The following is a 25,161-nucleotide window of genomic DNA, read 5'->3' as shown; positions in this document are numbered from 1 at the left end:
GCAGTATTTTTCATCTGATAAGGTGTCTATGGGAAAGCAGCCACGCATGGTTTTAAAATACAATTTTGGAATGTTGGAATAACTGTAGTTGTTTACACAATGGGGGAGATTTAGCAAAACCTGTGCAGAGGAAGAGTGGTGCAGTTGCTCATAGCAACCAATCAGATTGCTGCTTTCATTTTCCACAGGCCTCTAAAGAGGCCTGTGGAAAATGAAAGCAGCGATCTGATTGGTTGCTATGGGCAACTGCACCACTCTTACTCTGCACAGGTTTTGCTAAATCTCCCCCAATGTGTGCAATGACAGGGTTGATTTCAGGATGGAATCTGAACAACCCTACCACCCCCATTACAGTTCTGACATCCAGGAAATGCCAGTTAGTGCCACAGAAATGCACAAAAGGTTAACCCAAAGCCGCCAGTCAACTCGAGTGACTGCTTGTCTCTAAGGGTCCGTTCACACGTGCGTATTGATTGCTGCAGATTGGCTTCAGCAGCAAAAATATGCACGTGTGAATGCACCATTAGGGCTCATTCACATGAGTGGATTTATTCGCAGGTTTACCGCTATGTGTTTGAAAGGGGCGGGCTCTCAATGGCTGACCACAGATTTTCGGCTTCGAAAAATCCGCTGCAAGCCCCATTGAAGTCAATAAGGTCTGCGGTGGATTTTCGGCAGTGGAGAGCCCACCCCCTTTCTAACACACAGCGGGAAACCCGCAAATAAATCCGCTCACGTGAATGAGCCCTAAGGGTGCGTGGATCCACTTCTGACTTTGGCTCAAATACTGCTGTGGCAGTTTTCCAAAAAAAAAAAAAACATTGGAAAAAACCTGTGTGGAAACCTAGCCTAATGCTGTCAAGAATTACTACAGGACTTTACTGAATTTTAAATCACAGCTGCTGATCATCTCCAGTGGTGCAGGCATCACAGCACTTTCTCCCCGCAGTCATGCCAACACGCTGGTGCTCTCCGATGTCAGCAAGTCTACGCAGCAGTTCACATTTCACACTCATTTCTGAAGCACATCATTGTTGATATAAATGCTGATTCCAACTAATTTCTGCTCCAGTAACACGGAAAAGAAAGGGATTGAATCCTTGCTGAATTCTGTAGTATGGAAAAAACCCTAAGATGTCTGAATCCGTTTACACGATGACTCAGGGTGGGGTACACAAGACTTACAGGTTTCGGTCCTAATAAGGACTACACCGCGCAGACGGCCACTGATGTGATCCTGCAGGTTATCGATGTCAGGTGACCACTACAATAGTGAGTCTGCCAACTGTCTTTAACCTATCTCTTGCTGATCTTTCAGAGGGAACACATTATGATATAGAACTATAGGAATATATAGCTATACATCTGAAGTATAAGTATATGAGCTTATCTGGTATCCCCTGCTTTGTTTATTTTTCTTTGTAAGCTAATCTAGTTAATGATTTTGTTGTCTTAGCTGGTCTATTGAACGTATGGAGCATAGATATATTATGGATGGGCAAAGGCTTTGGATCTTTGCTATCTTAAAGGACAACTGTAGTGTTAGACTTTTACATATCCCTGTGCCCGGGCCTCAAAAATAAACAAAAACTTTAACTCACCTTCCTACGAGCCCCTGTTGGTCCAGCACAGGCCTCACGGTCCAGCGGTGCGAACCTCGTTCAACTTCCTGGGAACGGGGATGCCGCAGGACCGTCGGCGTATCACTGGCCACAGCGATGTCCCGCCTCGGCCGTTGATAGTCTGAGAACACTGTCATGTAAGGAGCTCTGGCCGGCTTCTTACATGACAGTGGGCTCAGCCTATCACCGACCGGGGTGGGACATCGCTGCGGCCGGTGATACGCAGACGGCCCCAGGAAGTTGAACGAGGTTCGCACCGCTGGACTGCGAGTCCTGTGCCGGACCAACAGGAGCTCGTAGGAAGGCGAGTTAAAGTTTATTTTGTTTGTTTATTTTTGAGGCCTGGGCACAGGGATATATAAAAGTCTAGCACTACAGTTGTCCTTTAATGTTGGATGTATAAAGCACATTAACTATTCCTAATGGATTAATATTGTAACAAAAGGGGCTGTGGTATTAATATAGTACATATTTGGATGGCATGGTGTCTTAGGACTCTATTGATTACTGAAAAAAATTTCAGACACCTGTGAATTTAAGGAAAAACTACTAAAGATGGTTGTTCCACATTATTAAGCAGAGCACCATTTTCAAGCCCTATGGGGAAGAAAAAGGATCTCTCGGCTGCCGAAAAGAATGAAATAGTTCAATTCCTTGGAAGAGGTATGAAAACATTAGATATTTCTCGAAAACTTAAGCATGATCATTGCACTATTTAAAGATTTGTGGCTGATTCAAAGCACAGATGGGTTTGTGCAGATAATGGCAAATTGAGGAAGATTTCTGCCAGATCCATGCATCGGATTAAGAGAGCAGCTGCTAAAATACCATTACAAAGCAGCAAACAGATATTTGAAGCTGCTGGTGCCTCTGGAATCCCACGGACATCAAGGTGTAGAGTCCTCAGAGTCTTGCAACTGTGTATAAACCTTCTATTCGGCCACCACTAACCAATGCTCACAAGCAGAAATGGCTGCATTGGGTAGAAAAATACATGAAGACTAATTGTAAATAGTCCCGTTCACTGATGAGTGCCGTGCAACCCTGGATGATCCAGATGGATGGAGTAGTGGATGGTTAGTAGACGGCCACCCTGTTCCAACAAGGCTGTTACGTCAGCAAGGAGGTGGTGGAGTCATGTTTTGGGCTGGAACCATGAGAAGAGAGCTGGTCGGTCACTTTAGGGTCCCCGAAGGTGTAAAGATGACCATTGCAAAGTATGTGGAGTTTCTGACTGATCACTTTCTTCCCTGGTACAGAAGCAAGAACTATGCTTTTCGTAATAAAATCATCTCCATGCATGACAATGCGCCATCTCATGCTGCAAAGAATACCAATGCATCAATGGCTGCCATGAGGATAAAAGACAAAGTCATGGTGTGGCCTCCATCCACCCCTGACCTCAATCCTATTGAGAACCTTTGGAGCATCCTCAAGCAAAAGATCTATGATGGTGAAGGCAGTTTACATCCAAACAGCAGCTCTGGGAGGCTATTCTGACATCTTGCAAACAAATTCAAGCAGAAACTGTCCAAAAACTCACAAGTTCAATGGATGCAAGACTTGTGAAGCTGCTTTCAAATAAGGGGTCCTATGTTAAAATGTAACGTGACCTGTTAAAATGTTAAAATTTTTATTGAAATAGCTTTGGATTTCAGTAAATATGCTGCAAACACAACAAATGACAGTTTTTAGTTCTTTACAACCTATAAAGTGTTTTGATACTGTGCGTAATTATTATTTGGAACAGTGCATTGTAAGTTTTATGTTTAAAAAAATATTGTTATCATTAGGAGGTTTGTTCAATAAAATTTGAATTGTACTCTTAAAAGGTGATAACATGAGAATTATGCTGACTTATTTACATCAATTATTTAGGTAAATGAGAAAAATATCATTTGCATAATAACGTGGTGTACAGTAAGGTCATATCCGTGTAATTGTAGAGGTCAGACATATAGGAAGGTGCACCACTGTATTTAGTTAGTCAGACATAGGTGGGGGGGGACACACACCCTATGTGTATTTAGAGCAGGATCTGATGTGGGGCTGTAACTCTATTATAGATAAGGGCCCTAGCCGAGGGCAGCATGTAGGGACTTATATGTCCTGTGTGCACCCCTCCCCTAGTTGTCCATTCCTAGGTCCCACCCAAAGTCATCATGTATAGAGACATCATAGGCCTAATACCAGGTTTATTTTTTATTTTTGTTGTACTGATCAACTATCTTGTATGATCAGTAGAAAACCTGCTGTGGTGTTATTGATCCCTTTAGTGCATTGTTTACCCTGTAGCATTACCTTAGCTACAGCATGCTGCATATCAGGACAGCTAAGCTACCGCTCACTTCATAAACGCACAAGGGGGGACAGATGTCATAATAGACAAAAAGCACTTTAAGTATAGCATTTTATATTTCCCTATTGATTCCCAGCAAAAATCTGGTGTTTTTCCCCAGTGATTCTACTTTGCAGCAGCCATATATCAGTGCACAAAAGGTTATACTGTGGGGCAACGAGAGTATAGATATTATTTTGGTGTAAGCACATAGGGGGGAGATTAATCAAAACCTGTCCAGAGGAAAACTTGCTGAGTCGCCCATAGCAACCAATCAGATCGCTTCTTTCATTTTTCAGAGGCCTCTAACTCAGCGACTTTTCATCTTGACAGGTTTTGATAGCCCCCCCCCATAGCTCAAGTATAACTTACTATACCTACAGTGAAGACTAGAGATGAGCGAACTTACAGTAAATTCGATTCGTCACAAACTTCTCGGCTCGGCGGTTGCTGACTTTAGCCTGCATAAATGAGTTCAGCTTTCAGGTGCTCCGGTGGGCTGGAAAAGGTGGATACAGTCCTAGGAGACTCAGGAAAGACAGTCTCCTAGGACTGTATCCACCTTTTCCAGCCCACTGGAGCACCTGAAAGCTGAACTCATTTATGCAGGATAAGTCATCAACTGCCGAGCTGAGAGGTTCGTGACTAATCGAATTTACTGTAAGTTCGCTCATCTCTATTGAAGACCATCTCAAAGGTAACAAAGGTGTAGTGTAAGTGCAGCACTAACAAATTATGGATACATAGTCACCGGAATTCGATTAACCATGATATTAAAAACACATGCGTTTGAATTCTGCTCCAAACAGTTCTGACCCATTGAGGCCTGGACTGCACAAGAACTCTGAATATATTCTGTGCTATCTGAAACCAAGAAGTTAGCAGCAAATTCTGGTCATTCTTTTAAATGGGTAAACAGTCACGTCAGCAAGTTATACCCTATACCCTGTGTCCCATTGTTTAGGCTATACAGAAACATAACTGCACAAAATATACCCAGTAATGGTACCCTGTGAACTCAAGGCTGGTGCCACTGCGTTCTGAACACAGAACCTAGGAGCTTCCGTGTCGTGACATCACGCCAAGCCCCCTCCATTCATGTCTATGGGAGGGGATGTGGTGGCTAGTCCATAGACATGAATGGATGGGGCATGACGGCTGTGGTCACCAGTCAACCAGCACAGAGTGGAGTTCGCTCCATGCTCTGGATGACTGGGGTATCGCGCCGGAGATTACGGGGGTCACAGTAGGGACATACCGCAATCAGACATCTTATCCCCTATCCTTTAGATAGGAGATAAGATGTCTTGGGCAGAGTACCCCTTTAAATGTAAAATGCCAACACAAAAATGTTTAGTCCCGTAGACCCCAGGCCTATGAAAAAGCACTATGGATTGATTGATTGATTTAAAAATAAATAAGTTTATGGTTGCTACATGCAACTGGCCACCTTTTCTTTTTTGCAAAGGTTTTAATGAATCTCTCTCATAATGGTATGTGTCAGGCACAGTTGGTGTCTTGCATGAAATGGATCCACTGGCTCTGCCCCAATAACAGAGCAGAATAGTCCATGGTCTCTGCTCCAATACCAAAGCAGAAGAATAGAAAAAATAATGCAGAAATGAACCCAGCCTTCGTCTTCTGACCAATTCTCATAGTGCTGGTAAAAGTGGACTGGACTGAACAGGCTGCTCTTGGGGATAACTTATATAGCTCAATTCTACAGATAGCATGTAAAGGTAAGAAGGGATTAATGATACACTAACAACAACAAAAATGGGTTACACTAAACACTGATCTGCTGCTGCCAATGATGATGATGATTAAGACAAGTTTAAGGGAGGGTGGAGAGGGTATTATACTCATGAGGCAGCACTGTGTACATATAGTAGTAGGAACACAAGGGACAGATGCCTAAAACTTCCCTGGGGGAAAGCCTTTACACTTCAGGGACAGCATGGATCCTCTGGAGCAGGCAGGCAAGTTCATGTACAGGATCCAGACTCTCCCCATCATAGTACAAGCTAAGCTTGCATTTCCTGTATTCCATCCAGGTCTCAGCAGACAGCAGCATAGTAAGACACACCTAGTTGTCAAGACAATGCAGCGCTATCCTGTCACTGTCTGGTTGAGTGGGCAGGTACTGTGGAGAAGGGATGACACAACCAGGAAGACCAGTGGAGAAGCAGCTACTGTGAGAAACAGAGGAGATGAACCTTGTTTGTCTTATACAACCCCAGGCTGGAAGCAAATTTTGCTTTTGCCTAGACAACAAATAGGTCATGCAGTAGTAGCACTTCATGACACTGCTATATATCACTGTGCAGTCCAGGATTTCTCTAAAAGGGGTCAAAGACAAAAAGCATTAAGAATAAGTCATCCATGGACATCCACACAACCTCTGTAAAAAGCACGGCCACTTCATCGTAGTGATCATCATTACCATTTCATCAGAGGCATGGTAATTTAAGAAAGTTATCAGGATACACACACAGATCTGGTGCTAAGATATGGAGAGACAATTCACACTTACTGGTTTCAAAAGAGATTTTCTTTTCTGAATAAATTAATTTGCGGCAACACCTTTCTATGAAAAGTGACATTCCCAACATAAGTGTTAGAGTAGTCTTCGATGGCTTTTATACCTAGTATTGAACAACAAAACTACCAAAAAATGAATTATTATCTTTACTATGATGACCATATTTGCTTCTATATGCAGCAATATGTTATATAACACTGTATTTCAATATTTTTTGGAGGCGTTATGGTATATATAAATAGTTTGGGGTAATTATTTGTTTTTGATCACTTATTAGTTTTTTCATTTTTAGAGAGAATGGAAACAGGTCTGACTTTGGGTTTTTTAGGCGACTCTTGTAAGTAAGCTGAAACAGTACCATATGTTTGTATACACACAAACACACACAAACTATCTTAAATTAGTGAAAACACCCCTCACATTATTGTAAATCTTTTATTATATCTTTTCATATGACAACACTGAAGAAATGACACTCTGCTACAATGTGAAGTAGAAAGTGCACAGCCTGTAAAATAGAGTTTAACCCCTTAAGGAACCAGCCAATTTTCACTGTAGGACCCGGCCATTTTTTGCACATCTGACCACTGTCACTTTAAGCATTAATAACTCTGGGATACTTTTATTTTTCATTCTGATTCAGAGATTGTTTTTTCGTGACATATTCTACTTTATGGTAGTGGTAAAATGTTGTCGATACTTCAAAAAATTCAAAAATTTGATGAAAAAATTGAAAATTTTGCATTTTTTTTTTTACTTTGAAGCTCTCTGCTTGTAAGGAAAATTAATATTCCAAATAAATTATATATTGATTCACATATACAATATGTCTACTTTATGTTTGCATCATAAAGTATAGCAGCAATTTTCTAATTTTTCACAAAAAGTTTTGAAGGGGATTTCAAGGGCCTTCTTATTAGAAATACCCCATAAATGACCCCTTTATAAAAACTGCACCCCTCAGAGTATTCAAAATGACATTCAAAAAGTTTGTTTACCCTTTAGGTGTTTCACAGGAATAGCAGAAAAAGAGAAAATTCTAAATCTTCATTTTTTACACTGGCATGTTCTTGTAGAGCCAGTTTTTGAATTTTTACAAGGGGTAAAAGGAGAGAAATCTTCCTAAAATATGTAACTCAATTTCTCTCGAGGAAGGAAATACCTCATATGTGGATGTCAAGTGCTCTGTGGGTGCACTAGAGGGCTCAGGCTAAGTTTCCACTTGGGTTTTTTTTCTGTCATTTTTTTTAAAACTGTCACTGCAGTTTTTGAACCAAAGTAAGAAGTGGATCCATAAGGGAGGAGAAGTTTAAGTCCTTCCTTTATATATATTTTATTTTTTTATTTTTTTTCACTAAAATGCTAGTTTCCCCCCATATTTAAAAGTTTTACAAAATTTGTAACCCCATCTCTTCTGAGTATGGAAATACCCCATGTGTGGACGTCAAGTGCTCTGATGGTGAACTACAATGCTCAGAAGAGAAGGAGTCACATTTGGCTTTTGGCAAGCAAATTTTGCTGAAATGGTTTTTGGGGGGCAAAAAGTCCCTATGGTGCCAGAACAGCAAAAAAAAAAAAAAACAACAACATCACACGGCATACTATTTTGGAAACTACACCCCTCAAGTAACGTAACAAGGGGTACAGTGAGCCTTAACACCCCACAGGTGTTTGATGACTTTTTGTTAAAGTTGGATGTGAAAATGAAAAAAATAAAATTCTTTTTCATTAAAATGTTGTTTTTTTACCAAATTTTACATTTTTAGAAGGGGTAATAGGAGAAAATGACCCCCAAAATGTGTAACCCCAATTCTTCTGAATATGGAAATACCCCATGTGTGGACGTCAAGTGCTCTGCTGTCGCACTACAATGCTCAGAAGAGGAGCAGCGCCATTGAGCTTTTGGAAAGAGAATTTGTTTGGAATGGAAGTCAGGGGCCATGTGCGTTTACAAAACCCCCTGTGGTGCCAGAACAGTGGACCCCCCACATGTGACCCCATTTTGGAAACTACACCCCTCACAGAATTTAATAAGGGGTGCAGTGAGTATTTAAACCCCACTGGTGTTTGACAGATCTTTGAAACAGTGAGGTTTGTTCATACCCAGAAGAAATGGGGTTACAAATTTAGGGGGCTTTTTCCTGTATTCCCTTGTGAAAATGAAAAATTTAGGGTAACACCAGCATTTTTTTATTTATTTTCCCATCCAACTTTAATGAAAATCCTTCAAACACCTGTGGGGTGTTACGGTTCACTATACCCCTTGTTACATTCCGTGAGGGGTGTAGTTACCAAAATGGGGTCACATGTGGGTATTTATTTTTATGCATTTATGTCAGAACCGCTGTAAAATCAGCCACCCCTGTGCAAATCACCAATTCAGGCCTTAAATGTACATAGTGCGCTCTCCTGAGCCTTGTTGTGTGTCCGCAGAGCATTTTACGCCAACATAAGGGGTATTTCCGTACAATTGCGTTACAAATTTTGGGGGTCTTATTTTCCTTTTACCGCTTGGGAAAATAAAAAGTATGGGGCAACACCAGCATGTTAATTATTTATTTATTTTTTTTACACTAACAGGCTGGTGTAGCCCCCAACTTTTCCTTTTCATAAGTGGTAAAAGGAGAGAAAGCCCCCCAAAATCTGTAGTGCAATTTCTCCCAAGTACGGAAATACCCCATATGTGGCACTAAACTGTTTCCTTGAAATGGCTCCGAAATACTCCATATGTGGCACTAAACTGTTTCCTTGACAGGGCTCCGAAGTGAGAGAGCACCATGCGCATTTGAGGACTAAATCTAAATTAGGGATTGCATAGGGGTGGACATAGGGGTATTCTACGCCAGTGATTCCCAAACAGGGTGCCTCCAACTGTTGCTAAACTCCCAGCATGCCTGGACAGTTAGTGGCTGTCCGGAAATGCTGGGAATTGTTATTTTGGAAACACTGCCGTACAATACATTTTTCATTTTTATGGGGGGGGGGGGGGGGGGGACAGTGTAAGGGGGTGTATATGTAGTATTTTACCCTTTATTTTGTGTAAGTGTAGTATAGTGTAGTGTTTTTAGGGTACATTCGCACTGGCAGGTTTACGGCGAGTTTCCCCACTAGGAGTTTGCGCTGTGGCGAAAAATTTGCCGCAGCTCAAAAACTTCAAGCAGGAAAACCAGCCCATGTGAATGTATCCTGTACATTCATATGGGGGGGGGCGAACCTCCAGCTGTTTCAAAACTACAACTCCCAGCATGTACTGACAGACCGTGCATGCTTGGAGTTGTACTTTTGCAACAGCTGGAGTCACACTGGTTGGAAAACCTATAGTTAGGTTCTATTACCTAACTCCGTATTTTCCAACCAGTGCGCCTCTAGCTTTTGCAAAACTACAACTCCCAGCATGTACTGATCGCCGACGGGCATGCTGGGAGATGTAGTTATGCAACAGCTGGAGGTACGCAAGGTACGCAAGAACAACTCCTAGCATGCCGAGACAGCTGTTTGGACATGCTGGGATTTGCAGTTTTGCAACATCTGGAGGGCTACAGTTAAGAGACCACTGAACAGTGATCTCCAAACTGTGGCCCTCCAGATGTTGCAAAACTATAAATCCCAGCATGCCCAGACAGCAAACTGCTGTGTGGGCATGCTAGGAGTTGAAGTTTTGCAAGATCTAGAAGGCCACAGTTTAGAGACCACTGCACAGTGATCTCCAAACTGTAGCCCTCCAGCTGTTGCAAAACTACAAATTTCAGCATGCTCAAACAGCAAACAGCTGTCTGGGCATGCTGGGAGTTGTAGTTTTGCAACATCTGGAGGGCTACAGTTTAGAGACCACTGTATAGGATCCAGGGAGCCGCATCGACGTCCTCTGCTGCCGCCGATCGCCGCCCGCTGCCTCCGCCAATGGTAAGTGGACCTTCGGTGCCGTTCACCGTCGGTTCCCCCCCCCCCCCGATCTGCTATTGGTCGTCGCTTCTGGACGACCAATAGCAGGGATAGGAGGGGTGGCACCCCTGCCATCTCACTCATATCCCTTCAGGGGGATCGTGGGTGTCTTGGACACCCTTATTTTCCGGGTCACCGGAGACCCGTATGACCTGGAATCGTCGCAAATCGCCAGTGTGAATTCACCGTCAATTTGTGGTGATCGCAGACATGGGGGGGGTCTCAGGACCTCCCGGGGCATTTGCACGGGGTGCCTGCTGATAGATATCAGCAGTCACCCCGGTCCAGTCCCCGGGGACCGAAATTCCCACGGGCGTACAGGTACGCCCTGGGTCCTAAACTGGTTAAAGTGGTATTCCAGGATTTTTTTTTATTTGACTATGCTACAGGGGTTTACAGTTAGTGTAGTTCATAATATAGTGTCTTTACCTGTGTGTGATGGTTTTCTCACAATTCTTCTGTGATTATCGCCCCAATATTTATTTTTAACAGTATACAAAATTACTCAGGTCTCTGGATTTCCCAGGTTGCAGTGTGTCGAGACCTGACATCAATAGTCAGGTGATCAGAGGGAGCCTGTCCTGCTTCAATTATGCAACAGTTGTAGGCCCCCTGGTTAGAAAACACTATGTTTCAATGGGTGGGGTGGCTGATGTGTGGAAGGATGTAAAGTGATCTCAAACTTTCAAGCATGGAACTGAGGGATGTGTAGTTTAGAGAACAAAATCCAACAGGAAATACCCAGTTCTGGCAGGTAAGTACTAAAATCACCTTATGGTGGATAACCCCTTTAATGTTGTGTCCCCTCAAAATAACACACAGCTAATAAAGGGGTACTCCGGTGGAAAACTTTTTATTTTTTAAATCAACTGGTGCCAGAAAGTTAAACAGATTTGTAAATTACTTCTATAAAAAAATATCTTAATCCTTCCAGTACTTATTAGCTGCTGAATACTACAGAGGAAATTCTTTTCTTTTTGGAACACAGTGCTCTCTGCTGACATCTTTGTCCATTTTAGGAACTGTCCAGAGAAGCATATGTTTACAATGGGGATTTTCTCTTACTCTGGACAGAGATGTCAGCAGAGAGCACTGTGGTCATGATGTCAGCAGAGAGCTCTGTGTTACAAAATGAAAAGAATTTCCTCTGTAGTATTCAGCAGCTAATAAGTACTGGAAGGATTAAGATTTTTATAATAGAAGTAATTTACAAATCCGTTTAACTTTCTGGCACCAGTTGATTTAAAAAAAAAAAAAAAAAAAAAGTTTTCCACCGGAGTACCCCTTTAATGTCTAAACCTTGGCAACAAAAGTGAGTAGACCCCCTAAGGGAAATGTCCAAATTGAGTTCAATTAGCCATTTTTCCTCCCTGATGCCATGTGACTTATTAGTATTAAAAACTTCTCAGATGTGAATGAGAAGCTGGTGTCTTAAATTTGGTGGCACATGGCACCTTATAACAAATAACTCTGAGGATCTAAAAAAAGAGAATTGTTGCTCTACATAAAAGATTACCTAAGCTATAAGAAGATTGCCAAGACCATAAAAGTGTGCTGTATCACAATGGTCAAGACCAGACAGCTTTCTCAGGACAGGTTACACTCGGAACTGGCCTCATTATAGTCGACCAAATTAGTATGCTGAAGACAAGAAGACTAAGTACATGGATTACTGGAACCATGTCCTGTGGTCTGAGACCAGAAAAACATTTGGTTCACATGGTGTGAAGCATGTGTGGCAGCAACCAGGTAATGACTACAAAGACCAGTGTGATTGAATGACCAGGCATGTCTCCAGACCTAAGGCGGGGGAATGCAAGGTCTCTAACATCCACCAGCTCCGTAACGTTATCATGGAGGAGTGGAAGAGGACTACAGTGGCAACCTGTGAAGCTCGGGTGAACTCCAAGCCTAGTGGCTTAAGGGAGAGCTGGAAAATAATTGTGGCCACACAAAATACTGACACTTTGGGGCCAATTTTGGACATTTCCACTTAGGGGTGTACTCACTTTTGTTGCCAAGGTTTAGACATTAATGGCTTTGTGTTGAGTTATTTTGAGGGTACTCAACATTGTACACTGTTATACTGGGTGAGTCCTCACTACTTTACATTGTAGCAGAGTGTTATTTCTTCAGTGTTGTCACATGAAAAGATACAATAGAATATTTACAAAAATGTGAGGGGTGGACTCACTTATGTAAAATACGGTATGTATGTGCACCCACTCACTATTTTTTACAAGTACAGTTACAGTATAACTCTTCTCTATATACCAGGACAGTGAACATTTTTGCAATGGTTCTTATTCTTGCTTTTGTGTGCTTATGTATATTATTTGAAATTAACCCTGGTTCCTAATCGATGTTATGTAATTGTCATTATAGATACTATGTTGAAAAAGGTTATGATGAGCAAAAAGTTTCAGATTGGTAATTAAATCAAGTGAATTGTATCAATAGTGGATTGGTTTTGATGCAATTTCATACTAATAAGTTGAGCTCTATGGGCTGTGAAGTTCTAATTTGCAATTAATGAAAGACTCAAATGTGAGAATTATGAAGTGCTACTGATTTTTGTACATGATTATATATGATTTTATACATAATTATGTGCCTTACCAGTCTTTAGCAGGCACCTCCTAGGGGAATTTGGAGTGCATAGTTAAATATTAGTATTAGTCCTTTCCATTGGTGAGATATAAGCCTTTTTATTATGCAAATGAGGCTCATGTGCACAAGTGAAATGCATGGTAAGAGCTCAGGCAAGTCCAGCCCATGTCCTCGTTATCACTGCCCTCTGGCCTATCCTGTCTCACTGACAGCCAATAGAGGACATTGGATGGACTTACTTGGGCACCCCCTGCACACTTTAGCCTAATTTGCATAATATTAAATAGTCCTCACAGATAAGGAGGACGATTGAAAAAAATATGTTATGCCCCAAATACTTTGCTTACTTGCCCATGTCATTCACTGGAGATAATTGTATTTCTATTTCTAGTAATGCACTCAAAAATTTATCTTTTGCAGCAAGAGGTTAAGGTCTTGTTGCAGGTGTCAGGCACAACAGAGATTCAGTTTTTAGTGTACATTTCTTTACAGTAAAATTTTCCCACATTTGGTTATTGTCAAACTGTCTTGTTGTAGAGTGTTCAAGCACTTAAATGGGCAACCTCAATCTCTGGGCCCCAAAACAGCTGCTAAGCCTATAGTTGCATCCAGTCAAACTGTCAAGTATGAACTTTTAGTTCACTGTAGGAACCACCACAAGGATGTGAGGGGGTTGACACAAAGTATTCTGTGGCAAGTTGTTTGTGCAAAAGCCGGAAGTAATTCACAGAGGGGTAAACATGTTAAAAAATTTAACTTTTAATGAGACGCTTAAAGCGTACCTGTCATAGTGCAAAAATAAGTGATATGTTACTCAGGACCCAATCCTGATCATGTGCATACAATTTGTATGTGTCTCGGACCTATATATATCCAGAGATATAAGCATTTATCTGCTGGTGAGTTACTTTTTCATTGTGCAGGCTGGAGGGGGCGTGTCAGTCTGTCTCCCTCACAGGTGCAAGCCTGGGCAGTCAGCCAATCAGTGCTCTCTACTCTGTAACCCTTTCCTCTCTGGTTTTATGCTGTGTCATGTGTCAGAGGAAGATACTTGGAGCTTGCCTGCAGTAATCAGAAGACATTATGGTGAATTCATAACAGGATAAAATGTATAAATATAAGAATAGATCTTCATAAAATTAGTGCAAGGATTTTTTAGATAAAAGTACAGCATTTTTATGAATACATGTTCTATCTGTTTTATCTTCTCCTAGTAAAGCTGGATGCTCATCAGCATAGCTGTCACTATGTGTGTCATTCATCTTTCACAGACTCCTGAATGTCTGATCAACTTCTTTGTCATTCAGGAGTCCGAGAAAGCTTTGACTATTTCAGCATGCTGGTAGTTGTAGTTTAGTAACAACTGCAATGTTTGTAAATAACTGTGTTAGAGCAGTGTTGCCTCCAGCTGTTTTAAAACTACAGCTCCCAGCATGTCCACACATCCTTTATCTGTAGTTTTGCATACACAATAGAAATCTCCTATACTGGATACCAGTATGCTTTACGGCCGTATCCAGTAAGCTGTAAAATCTAGACTAGTTTGTCTGGCTAAAAAAGACAGGGGACCCCTAGTGGTGGCTATATTGAGCTTGAATTTCAGGTGAAAATTTTAATTTTTTTTTAACAGGTGTATATTGTGAAATGTCATATTATAATGAGTCCTGCAATATATGAAAAGTTTTTAACAATGACAGTGCCTCTTTAAAATCCAAGAAAATACTCCACAAACAAAAAACACACAAGCCTTTGACGATAGCAGGGGCACTAATTATAGGGATTAAAGTTGGTATAACCCTATATAGATCTAGACAATGGCTTGTTAAGAGTCACTTTGTGGCCGCCAAAACAAGCAGCACTTGGTTGGATAGACAGATTAGGGGTTGCTACCGCTGCAGTGGCTGCATTGCATGCGGGAACATTGAGGTGACTAAGACATTCACTAGCAACAATACCAAACAGACTTTTCTTATACAGGACTTTATCAGCTGTAGGAGCAGAAGGGTTGTCTAGAAGGCAACCTGTAGTTGCTGGATGGAGTACATATGTAAGACAATCCGTGAATTCAGAAGACTGATAGAGGAGCACTTGCAAGATATCGCAAACCAAGCAGACAAACCAGTGGCACGGCACACTAACACCACACATGGTGGAGATTCCAAAAATCTCAAATTTGTTGGGATTGAACTGGTGAGACCTCCAGGAAGAGGAGGAGATTGGGACAAATTAATCCTCCAGAAAGAGAACTGCTGGATTTACCATCTCCAAACCCAGGCCCCACAAGGTTTAAATGAAACATTAAGTTTTGCCTGCCATCTCTAATTCTGTTCAGCCATCTCCCCATTTAACCCCTTTATACCTTTCCCAGCAACCGATCCCCCATGTAATCACTCCTGAATTAATTATTACCACAATAATCCCAACCTTCAGAATGACTACGCAAGTCAGGTGGTATTATTGTAGGTATGCAATTATTGTAGGTATCTTGGAGGAGAGATCAGGCTCCTTTGACCTGTAAAATCAATGAGGTTGGTTACTCATTGGTCTTTTACCTTAGGTCAGGTCTCATACATATGCATCAGCAAACTGAAGCTGTCCCATTCACATGAATGTAAAAGGTGTCTGGGCATGCTCTGTGACCTATTCAGATGTCATTCTACAAGAAGGCTGATCTGTGTGCATCAGCTATTATGTGTACCCATGCTGTCTATATACTGTGTCACCTTTCACTGTAATTCTATCTGTGATATTTAGGGCACTGCAGGGAAGTAAGCTGTACAAAAAAGGAAGTCTCAACTGCAAGATTTCAGGACTATTCTAATTTAGATAGAAAATCAGAAAAACATCACATAAAATTCTTACAAAAATGGTTATAGAGGCACTGTCATGAAAAACTTTTTATATTTTGTAGTACTACAACATACAAATGCTATTTAATAGGCATATATAGAACCTAAACACATAAAAATAATAATATATGTACATGATCAGGAGTAACATATAACTTGCACTATGACAGGTACGCTTTAACAAACATTTGATTTAAACAATGGGTCATTTTCCAAAGACATTGGGGGAGATTTATCAAAACCTGTGCAAATGTTGACCAGATTGTTTCTTTTATTTTAAAAGCGCCTCTAAGAAATAAAAGAAGCAATCTGATTGGTTGCTATGAGCTTTTCCTCTGAACAGGTTTTGATAAATTTCACCCACATTCCCTATAAATTAGTACATATGAATACACAACTGAAGTATAGACATAATAAATCCAAGGCACTACGAATATTTATTAATTTGTAAGAGAAATAAATTATGTATAAGAAAAAGAAGGATGCAAAAACCATGCATTCCATGCTGGTGTACTGTACCTTAAAACAATATATTGCCATGCTGCATGTCAATAAAACAAAGAGAGGGTGTTAATAAAAAAGAAATCCAGTATTAAGACACCATGGCCCACATTTACCAATCTGTCTGACACAAAAATGTGTTAGAATGTGTGACAAAAATTTTATTTTTGTCACAGTCAGATAGCAACCAATTACAGATCAGCTTTCAAATTCTGGTAACATGTAAGCTGAGCTGTGATTGGTAGTTATCGGAGACAAAAAACACAGACACATTTATGTCTCATACAGATTGATAAACCTGGGCCCATATGTTTTTAATGAAAAAGCCTACATTTAAAAGTGGAGAGGCAACATTAAATATTTGGCTGAAAACCTTTTTAATGTGTTCAAAGTTAGGCCTCTGGCACATAAGCCATATAATGGCTCTCCACTAAGTTGTCCAAGTTGTACAAATCCATAATAAAGTGACCCTGGAAGTGAATGAGGCCTTACTTCCCCTCTTATTTCATAAAGTAGAATAGAAAAGACAATTTGATTCATTTTCACCATTCTCCATTAAATATAGGTTTCTCCTGGGTAGAGTGCCATATCGAGTGACACACATTGGTACACAGTCAGAGGGACTCCATGTTCTACCATACAGTCTCCTGCATATGGCTTTACAAACACATATTTTAACATCAAATCATATCCAGTATCTTTTCGTCCCGATAAATACTCACGGCGTTTCTGCGAGACAGCCTGAAGGCATGCAGTGACAATGTCAGATTTCTTCTGCACTTTGTGCTGAAGCCTATCCTTCTGCTTCAATTGTCGAAGTAGCTTGGCAGACTGAACTCCAATCCGATGTCTAAGTTCTTCTCTTACAGCTTTTAATTCATTGCAATCTGAAAATATGAAGAGCAGTAAATCAAAAACAAATTCCACATATAAACTTACTGTGCTTACAAGCATTAAGCAACCTTTAAGATGCCTGTCTTTCAGTTTTCCTGTTCTTAGCTGACCGGATTGGCACTTGGTGTGGTTTTCTGCTGCTGTAGCCCATCTGCTCTAATGCTCAGTTTGAACTTTAGCAAGTTGTCTTGAGGACATCTAAATGCCCAAATGCACTAAGTTGCTGCTATGTCATTGGCTGAGTGTGCCAGTGTGTACCTAAGTGGCCAGTGGCTTAAATACACAGTCATGAGAAGAAAAGAAAAAAGGAAATCAAGGCAGATTTATCAAAGCTATCTAAAAAGTAAAACTATCTTTGTTGCCCATGCACAGTGCAGCCTTTATTTTTTTAAACCCTTGGGAACATTTGGTATACATGTGCGCCCTATAGTCCTGCCTCCGCTGTATGAAGTGCACTCAGCAGCTGAACACCCTTCACACCCGGTGGGTCCCAGCTGCTAATCAGCAGCCAGAACTCACGATTAATGCCGGACATCACTGACCGGGCTGATGTCTGGCATTAGCCCTCTCGATCAAAGTTGACTGAGGCATCTAAATGCGAGATAAAACACTGTCAGCTAACTCAGGGAGCTGATCACAACAAAACTCTCTACCATTTAGTTAAAAAAAAAAAATAATTAAAGAAATCAAAAAGTTTAATCAGAACAAAAATGGTAAAACCGCTCAAAACAGCCCACATACAGCCCCATATAAGGAAAAAAAAAAAAAAAACATTAGGTTGCATTCACACCACGTTTTTGCAATACAGTTCCTGTATCAGGTTTTTGATGGACAAATTTTAAAAGGACAACTGTAGTGGTACACTTTTCTATATGCCCGTGCCCGGGCCTCAAAAACAAACAAAATAAACTCATACATACCTTCCTACGAGCCCCCGTTGGTCCGGCACAGTCCTCACGGTCCGGCAGTGCTGACGTCATTCCACTTCCTGGGGACAGGGACGCCGCAGAGCCGTCGGCGTATCACCGGCCGTGGCGATGTCCCTCCCGGCCAGTGATAGGCTGAGCCCACTGTCATGTAAGAAGCCGGCCAGAGCTCCTTACATGACAGTGGGCTCAGCCTATCACCGACTGGGGCGGGACATCGCTACACCCGGTGATACGCCGACGGCTCTGCGGCGTCCCCGTCCCCAGGAAGTGGAATGACGTCAGCACTGCCGTAACGCGAAAATAGAAAAAATTCATAAAAAATTATATATTTAGACGTAAAATAAAACAAAATCTATATATATTGGGTATTGTTGTAATCGTATGCACCAACAGAATAAAGATAATTCGTCATTTTTATGAAAAAGTGCACTGTGTGGAAATGGAAACCCACAAAATTAGCAAAATGACTTTCTTTCTATTTGGCCACACAATTTTTTTTTGTTTCATCGTATTTTGTGGTTTACTGGGTGATGTCATAACAAAGAACAATTGGTGGTGCAAAAATGTAATCCACATATTGGTCTGTAGGTGGAAAATTAAAAGTGTTATGGCTATTAGAAGACGAAGAGGAAAAAAATATAAGTGCAAAAATAAAATACTGATCTCCTTAAAGGAGATAAGATGTTTGATGGTGGGGTCCGGCCGCTGAGACCCCACTCAGATTCTGTGCAAGCACTCAGCATTCTGAACATTATGTTCAGAACTCTGGGTTCAGGTGGCCGTGGTTGTGACGTCATACCAAGCCCCCTTGTGACATCATGCCAAACCCCTCCATCCATGTCTATGGGAGGGGGCGTGACTGCCATCACGCCCCCTCCAATAGACATGAATGGAGGGGACGTGGCGTGACATCAAAACCATGGCTGCCCAAACCCAGCGTTTTGAACATAATGTCCATGATGCCGGGTGCTTGCACGAAGATCACAGGGGGTACCAGCGGCCTGACCCCTGCGATCAGACATCTTTTCCCCTATCATTTGGATAGGAGATAAGATGTCTAGAGGCGGAGTACCTCTTTAAAGTGTTAAAATGTTCTGATCACAAAAAAAAAATAAAGAGCTGTGACTGACTGCTGTGGGCAGTTTTGATAAATGATGTCCATTCTCTTTTGAGCCTAAGGTTTTATGTATTAGGACATTTATGAAAAAACAACAGTGTGTAAAAAGTATACCCTTACTGCTTACATGGTAAGTAGTAGCCAGGTGCTGATATTAAAAATGTCCTTGCAAAAACAGGCATTTCAACTTCTAATACTTATCAGTGTCTGATCGCAGGGAGTCCAACAGCTGGGACCCTCACAATCCAAGAATGGAGACCAGAATCCTTTAAATGGAATGTTGCGTATGTTGCGTGCCGAACACTGCTCTGTTTATTGTTTATGAAGTTTACAGTAGCAACATAGACAATTAATAGAACAAGTCATGCAGAGGCGAGACTCTGGTCCCCATTATTTAGATTGTTGGTGTCACAGCAGTTGGACTACCAGTATCAGACATGAATCCTCTATCCTGTGGACAGGGGATAAGTGTTATCATTTGGAAAACCCCTTAAGTTGATCATCAGTAAGTGTGACAACCTCTATGAAAGCAGATTTTTGCAGTTTGTTGGTGTGGAGGATTCAGGCATGTGTTAACACCATGCCATGTAGGAAGGACATCAGCAATGATCTTAGAAAAGCTATTGTTGTTGCCGCATTCATCTGGGATGGGATGGCCATTTCCAAACAATTTGATGTTCATAATTCTACATAATTCTGTGATTGACAAGACAGTTGACAATCTTCCCAGGAGTGAATGGAATTGCAAAAAACACAAGAGCTACATCTCATACTGTACAGACCCCAGCATGTTAAATGATCAAATTCATGAGAGTATAATTAGAAACAGACTGAACAAATATAGCTTGTTTGGAAAGGTTGCCAGGAGAACATTTACAAATTTGCATCTGAACAAACCAGAAGACCTCTGGAACAATGGGGGAGATTTATCAAAACCTGTCCAGAGGAAAACTTGCTGAGTTGCCCATAGCAACCAATCAGATAGCTTCTTTCATTTTGGGTTTGTGCGGCAGATGTTTCCGCCATGTGCACAGTGCAGCAGAACCCCATTGAAATAAATTGGGCTCTGCTGCAGCGGAATTACTGAGCAGAGTATTCCTGTGGAATTCTTCTCAGAAATTCCGCCATGTGAACATAGTCTTACAGATCTGTCTTTTCTTGTCTCAAAAAAAAAAAAAAAGCTTAAAATTAAATAAAGGAAACTATAAATTTGATTTACTCTTAACTCTTTGCACTTCATGATAAAGCTTAACTTCCTGTGCATACACTAATGTAGGAAGATAACAGTGTGACTGCCAATCTCTCTTCCACAATAATTTTTATCAGTCCATCAGAACAACACCACTCACAATTACAGGTTAGCTGGGGCCCTAATATGGAAAGTTAATAACTAAACACAAAACTGCAAGCATGTTACTGCAAATTGCTGCAGTTTTCAGCACAATTGTTTGGGTTGCATTAGGCTTTTTAACCTGTTTTACTGGAGAAAACAACTTGTCGACATGTTTTACCAGTTAAACTCCTTTAGCTGACAGCTATTTCATCAGGAGAGAGGTGAAAGCCAAGATTTTGCATCCTGAAAATAAAACGGACCAGGTATCTTGAAATCAAACAGTATGATCCCTCTTTTTCATCTGCCACGGATTAGTCAGGACACCCCAATACACATTAGATGTTGTCAGCTGGCGGGTTCAGCCTACAACATATATAGGCACTTTAAAGAGAATCTGAATTATTAAAACACGGGCTGCATGAAACAGCGAGAGGATGCGGTTAGACAACAAACTATGATTTACTTTGAAACGCTCAGTCATTTCAGAGAAATCATAGGTTTAATAGCCAAGAACAGGGTGACTAGTCATGGAGAGAGAAGAGCAGTTGCAGGGACAACCAACTCATATTTCTTACAGCGAGCGATTAAGTCCCCACCCCAACCGTGAGTGCCCACCGTCTCCCTCTGGGATCGCGATTTGTATCGCGGCACACGGCCACATGCAAATCGCGGCCCGTTGCTTACCTCCTGCTGTCCGGCTCTCTGCTTCCCTGCGCGCACGCCCCCACCTTCTAGGGCACGCGCGTGGCACCTTCACTAATTGGGGTCTGGTCCATCTAATACGTTATTTATGCCAGCTCCTCTCCCACTTCCCTGCCGGATATTCAGTGCCCCTAGCCTGAGATTAAGAGTTCCTTTTGCCTGTTTGCCTCTTCCTGTGTATCCTGTGTATCCTTCCTGCTACATTATTTGACTATGCACCTTTGCTGCCTGACTTGACCTCCTGCTAAGTTTGACTACGGTTCTGCCTCATTCTCTTGTACCTCGTCTTGCTCAACTACCTGTGTGGTAGAGCCATGTCGGGGGTAGCGACCTGGGTGTCACCTGCCGCAGCAAGCCCATCCTGCCGTGTGGTGGGCTCTGGTGAACACCAGCAGCACCTTAGACTCTGCTCCTTGATACGGTCCGAGTCATCGCCACACAGGTTAGAGCATCCACATCCAGCATCGTTATATTATTGTTGTGTCACTGTGCTCTGTCTCTCTTTCATTCTGCCAATGGTTCAGGCAGCATAAAAGAGTTTTCTTTATTAAAGATGTATAACATACATGTGCATGGACGGGACGGACAGGATCACTCCACAGGGGGCTCTCTGTGAGAAGGTAGGAGGCTGGAACGCTCAGCAGGGAGAGCCGCACCCCCTTCTGGAGATCGTGGGGGGTTAGACCACTGGGACCCACGAGGATCAGACACCTATAAGCTTTTTGTGGTAATCTTGGGGGGGGTGTAGGGTACTTGGGGTGTTGCTGTTCTGGATGATAAAGGGCGCTGTTAACCCTTGTCACTCGTGACGCCAGAGTGAGGGTTAAATACTGTAATGGTGCTGGGCCTATCGCCACCCTTCCCAAGAGCGATAGGTGAATGCGTAATAAATTGATTGTCCACAACCACTGTTTAACTGAAAACTTGCAAGAACTTTTACTGAAGATTTTCTGTAGCAGGCAATATCAATAACAGTCAAGATAACAGAGTCTATTTATAGTTGAGCAGCGATTGACAGTTGGTTGGGATCAGATAAGCTCAGTTTAGCTTCTAAAAGATTCCGTAGCATAAATCCGCTGGATTTAGGGGTGTATTTAGGTCCAGAGATCTTGCGGAGAGTAGCGGGGAATTGTAGAAGTACAACAGCTTTGGTATAGGCCGAGGCCACAAGGCTTTGGCCTAGTAAACGTACTTGAAAGTTGCGGAGGTCCTACCTCGTTCAGTGACAGCAACCCAAGAGAGAGAATAATGGCCGCAGCTCCCTTATATTAGCCGTTTTGGATTGGTCATAACAACTGTCACTCACCGTTACACGGCATTGTGGGTGAACACGTGACACAAGAACCACCAAAGGTCCTTCAACATACCATAGAGTTCTGAGTAACGGGTCACATGACCTAAGGTCCTGCGACGCCAAACAAGGGAGTAATGCAATATACATATTTACAATGATAATTTTTATAAATATTAACTTACTAAGGGGTGACTAGGGGCTAACTAGGGAAGCGGACCCCCACAGTCCTAGGGACTCTGACTTTGGGGACTAATAACCAAGGTACAGTATGAAATGTGGTGCCGGGACACCATATTTTAATAAGTGAATAACCCCTTTAACACATACAATATTGTCAAACAGAGAAAATAGAGCAGGGAAGTACCAGTGACACGGCCTCTAAGGCTGGGTTCACATCACTTTTTCAACTACGGTTCCCGCATAAGTTTTCATTAGTGAAAACGTATGGAAAAGCATTGAAAATGGTCTACATAGGCAAAGCATTGCAAACCGTATGTACCCTGATGCATACGGTTGCGTACGGTTTGCTTGCAATACAATTTTTAACAGTACTCCAAACAGTGTTCAACCACGGTTTTGACTCCAGTTTAAAAACCGTATTGCAACCGCATACGTTTTTTTTTAACATGGACGTCAATGGGAAACGCACATGTATACGGTTCCATACGGCAAAACCATATGCGTTTTTTCTTTGCACATTTTCTTTTTTTTTTTTATAAAAACCGACGGAACTGTATGCACTTTTAAAAACAGTATACTGTTTAAAAACGCATACGGTTTACTTTTTCCCGTACGGTTTTTGATAGAAAACGTATGCGGGAACCGTAGTTGAAAAACGTGATGTGAACCCAGCCTACTTTTTCCCATACTGTTCCATCTGTTTTTTTGCCATATGGTTTTCTTTAGAAAAACGGATTGAAAACAGTATGGCACCGCCAGGGAACGCCCTGATGCCATGACGTGCTAGCCGTTTCTCCGCACTCTCCTCCTCACCTCTCCCTCCGGCGGCCTGATGATCTCCTGAGACTCCTGGACTGGGGGACCGCTCGACTCCTGGAATGAACCTCCCCGGCCGTCTGTTGCATCTGCCTCGGACTCCCTGGGCTTCCTGGGGGTGACTGGAGTGCCAAGCGTTGCTGGGGATGGTGAGCTCAGACACCTGCCTGTGCTCTCGCGAGATCTGGTGGCGACATCTTGGGAGGACGCTGGGACGTGCGTCGGTCACATGGAGAGCGCGTCTCACGTGATCGTACTTGGCGTCCGGCGTGTATGCACCCGAGGGGACTGCCGGGTTGGACCGGGCGCTGGCGGGGAGAGCTTCTGGAGCGAGGTAGGACTTTTATGACTGTACTATGTGCCACCATATGTGCTCCCGCTCTCCCCCCCCCCCCCCTCTTTTTCTGCTGAATTGGTATAAGTCTGCCGGCCGGACGGTCCCCGCTCTGGACATGTGTAACAAAGGGGAGCTGCCACCGTGGGTGTGAGGATGGGGTATGGCAATTTTGGATAACTTTCAGCAAGTACTGGGGGGGCCCCGGGGTGGCAACTCAGACTCCCCCTTTTCTCCCCCCCCCCCCCCTTTTTTGCAGGGGGGGGGGCCGGAGTTACCCCTGAATCCTCCCCCGGTGCTAATGTTTGGGAGAAGTCTTATATTGAATCTGTCTACTGGTGGAGGCGTGGCTCTTAGGGGGCCCCCTCTAGTGAGAGGAGAGAGCCCCCAGTTTGGAGAAATGGAGGGGGGATATTGTACCTCCTCTTTCATGAAGGCAATATGTATAAACCCCCCTCCCCCTCTTTTTTATACTGTTTTCAAGAAGCTTAAATACTCCTCCACTTTGTTTCCAGGCTTTTTTCAGGCTGCACCAGTATAAGTTTCAGAGGACCGTGGACTGTTCTGAACTTACTTCAGGATATGTGAGTTTTTTACATTATCTTAATGCTCTAACTCCCCGGATAGCTGGAAAGTGGAAGGTCTGAAGGGAACTATGGAGGTATACTTAGAGCTGACTTTTGCCCCCCTCCTCTGATTATGCTCTTTTCTTGTAATATCTGGTTTCATTCTAGCGTGGAGTGGCTATTGGAGATATGGCACTGAAAAGACACCCGAGTAACAGCCCCCTCAGGGATAAAGAAAAAGCAGGCACAGGAAAGTTGGATAAATTGTGGTCCTCTCCATCTGCTACCAGCAAAAATAAAGGTCCCTCTCCTTCAGCTAATAGGACGGGCTCAAGATATGAGGTGTTGGCTCGGGATGAGGGAGAGAGGGAGAAGCAACCTAATGAACAGATGTTACAGAACATTCTTGCGGAGCTACAGCAGTGTAATCTGGGCCTTAAAGACTTAGCTACTCAGCTGGGGACAGTATCCACCGAAGTGTCCTTTATCCGGGATGATCTCAATAAAATCAGAGAGAGGGTGATGGCAATAGAAAAAGATGTTCCCGAAACTAAAACCATAATTGACCTGGTTAAATCCACAACGGATAAAC

The 25,161-nt window shown here is 42.4% G+C and overlaps 1 protein-coding gene across 2 annotated transcripts in view; it reads right to left on the bottom strand.

Annotated features, from left to right (window-relative positions):
- TBC1D30 (TBC1 domain family member 30) overlaps positions 1-25,161 on the bottom strand; it is a 76,429-nt gene that overhangs the window by 37,267 nt on the left and 14,001 nt on the right. For both annotated transcript variants that reach the window (XM_056574256.1, XM_056574257.1), the window contains exon 3: positions 17,127-17,291. In XM_056574256.1, coding sequence (XP_056430231.1) covers positions 17,127-17,291 — 165 coding nt within the window. The remainder of the gene's footprint in view (positions 1-17,126; positions 17,292-25,161) is intronic.

Source organism: Hyla sarda, chromosome 4 (assembly GCF_029499605.1).
Source record: "Hyla sarda isolate aHylSar1 chromosome 4, aHylSar1.hap1, whole genome shotgun sequence".
Taxonomy (NCBI): Eukaryota; Metazoa; Chordata; class Amphibia; order Anura; family Hylidae; genus Hyla; species Hyla sarda.
Note: the sequence above shows the minus strand (reverse complement) of the source record. Positions and strands in the feature narration are given on the sequence as shown.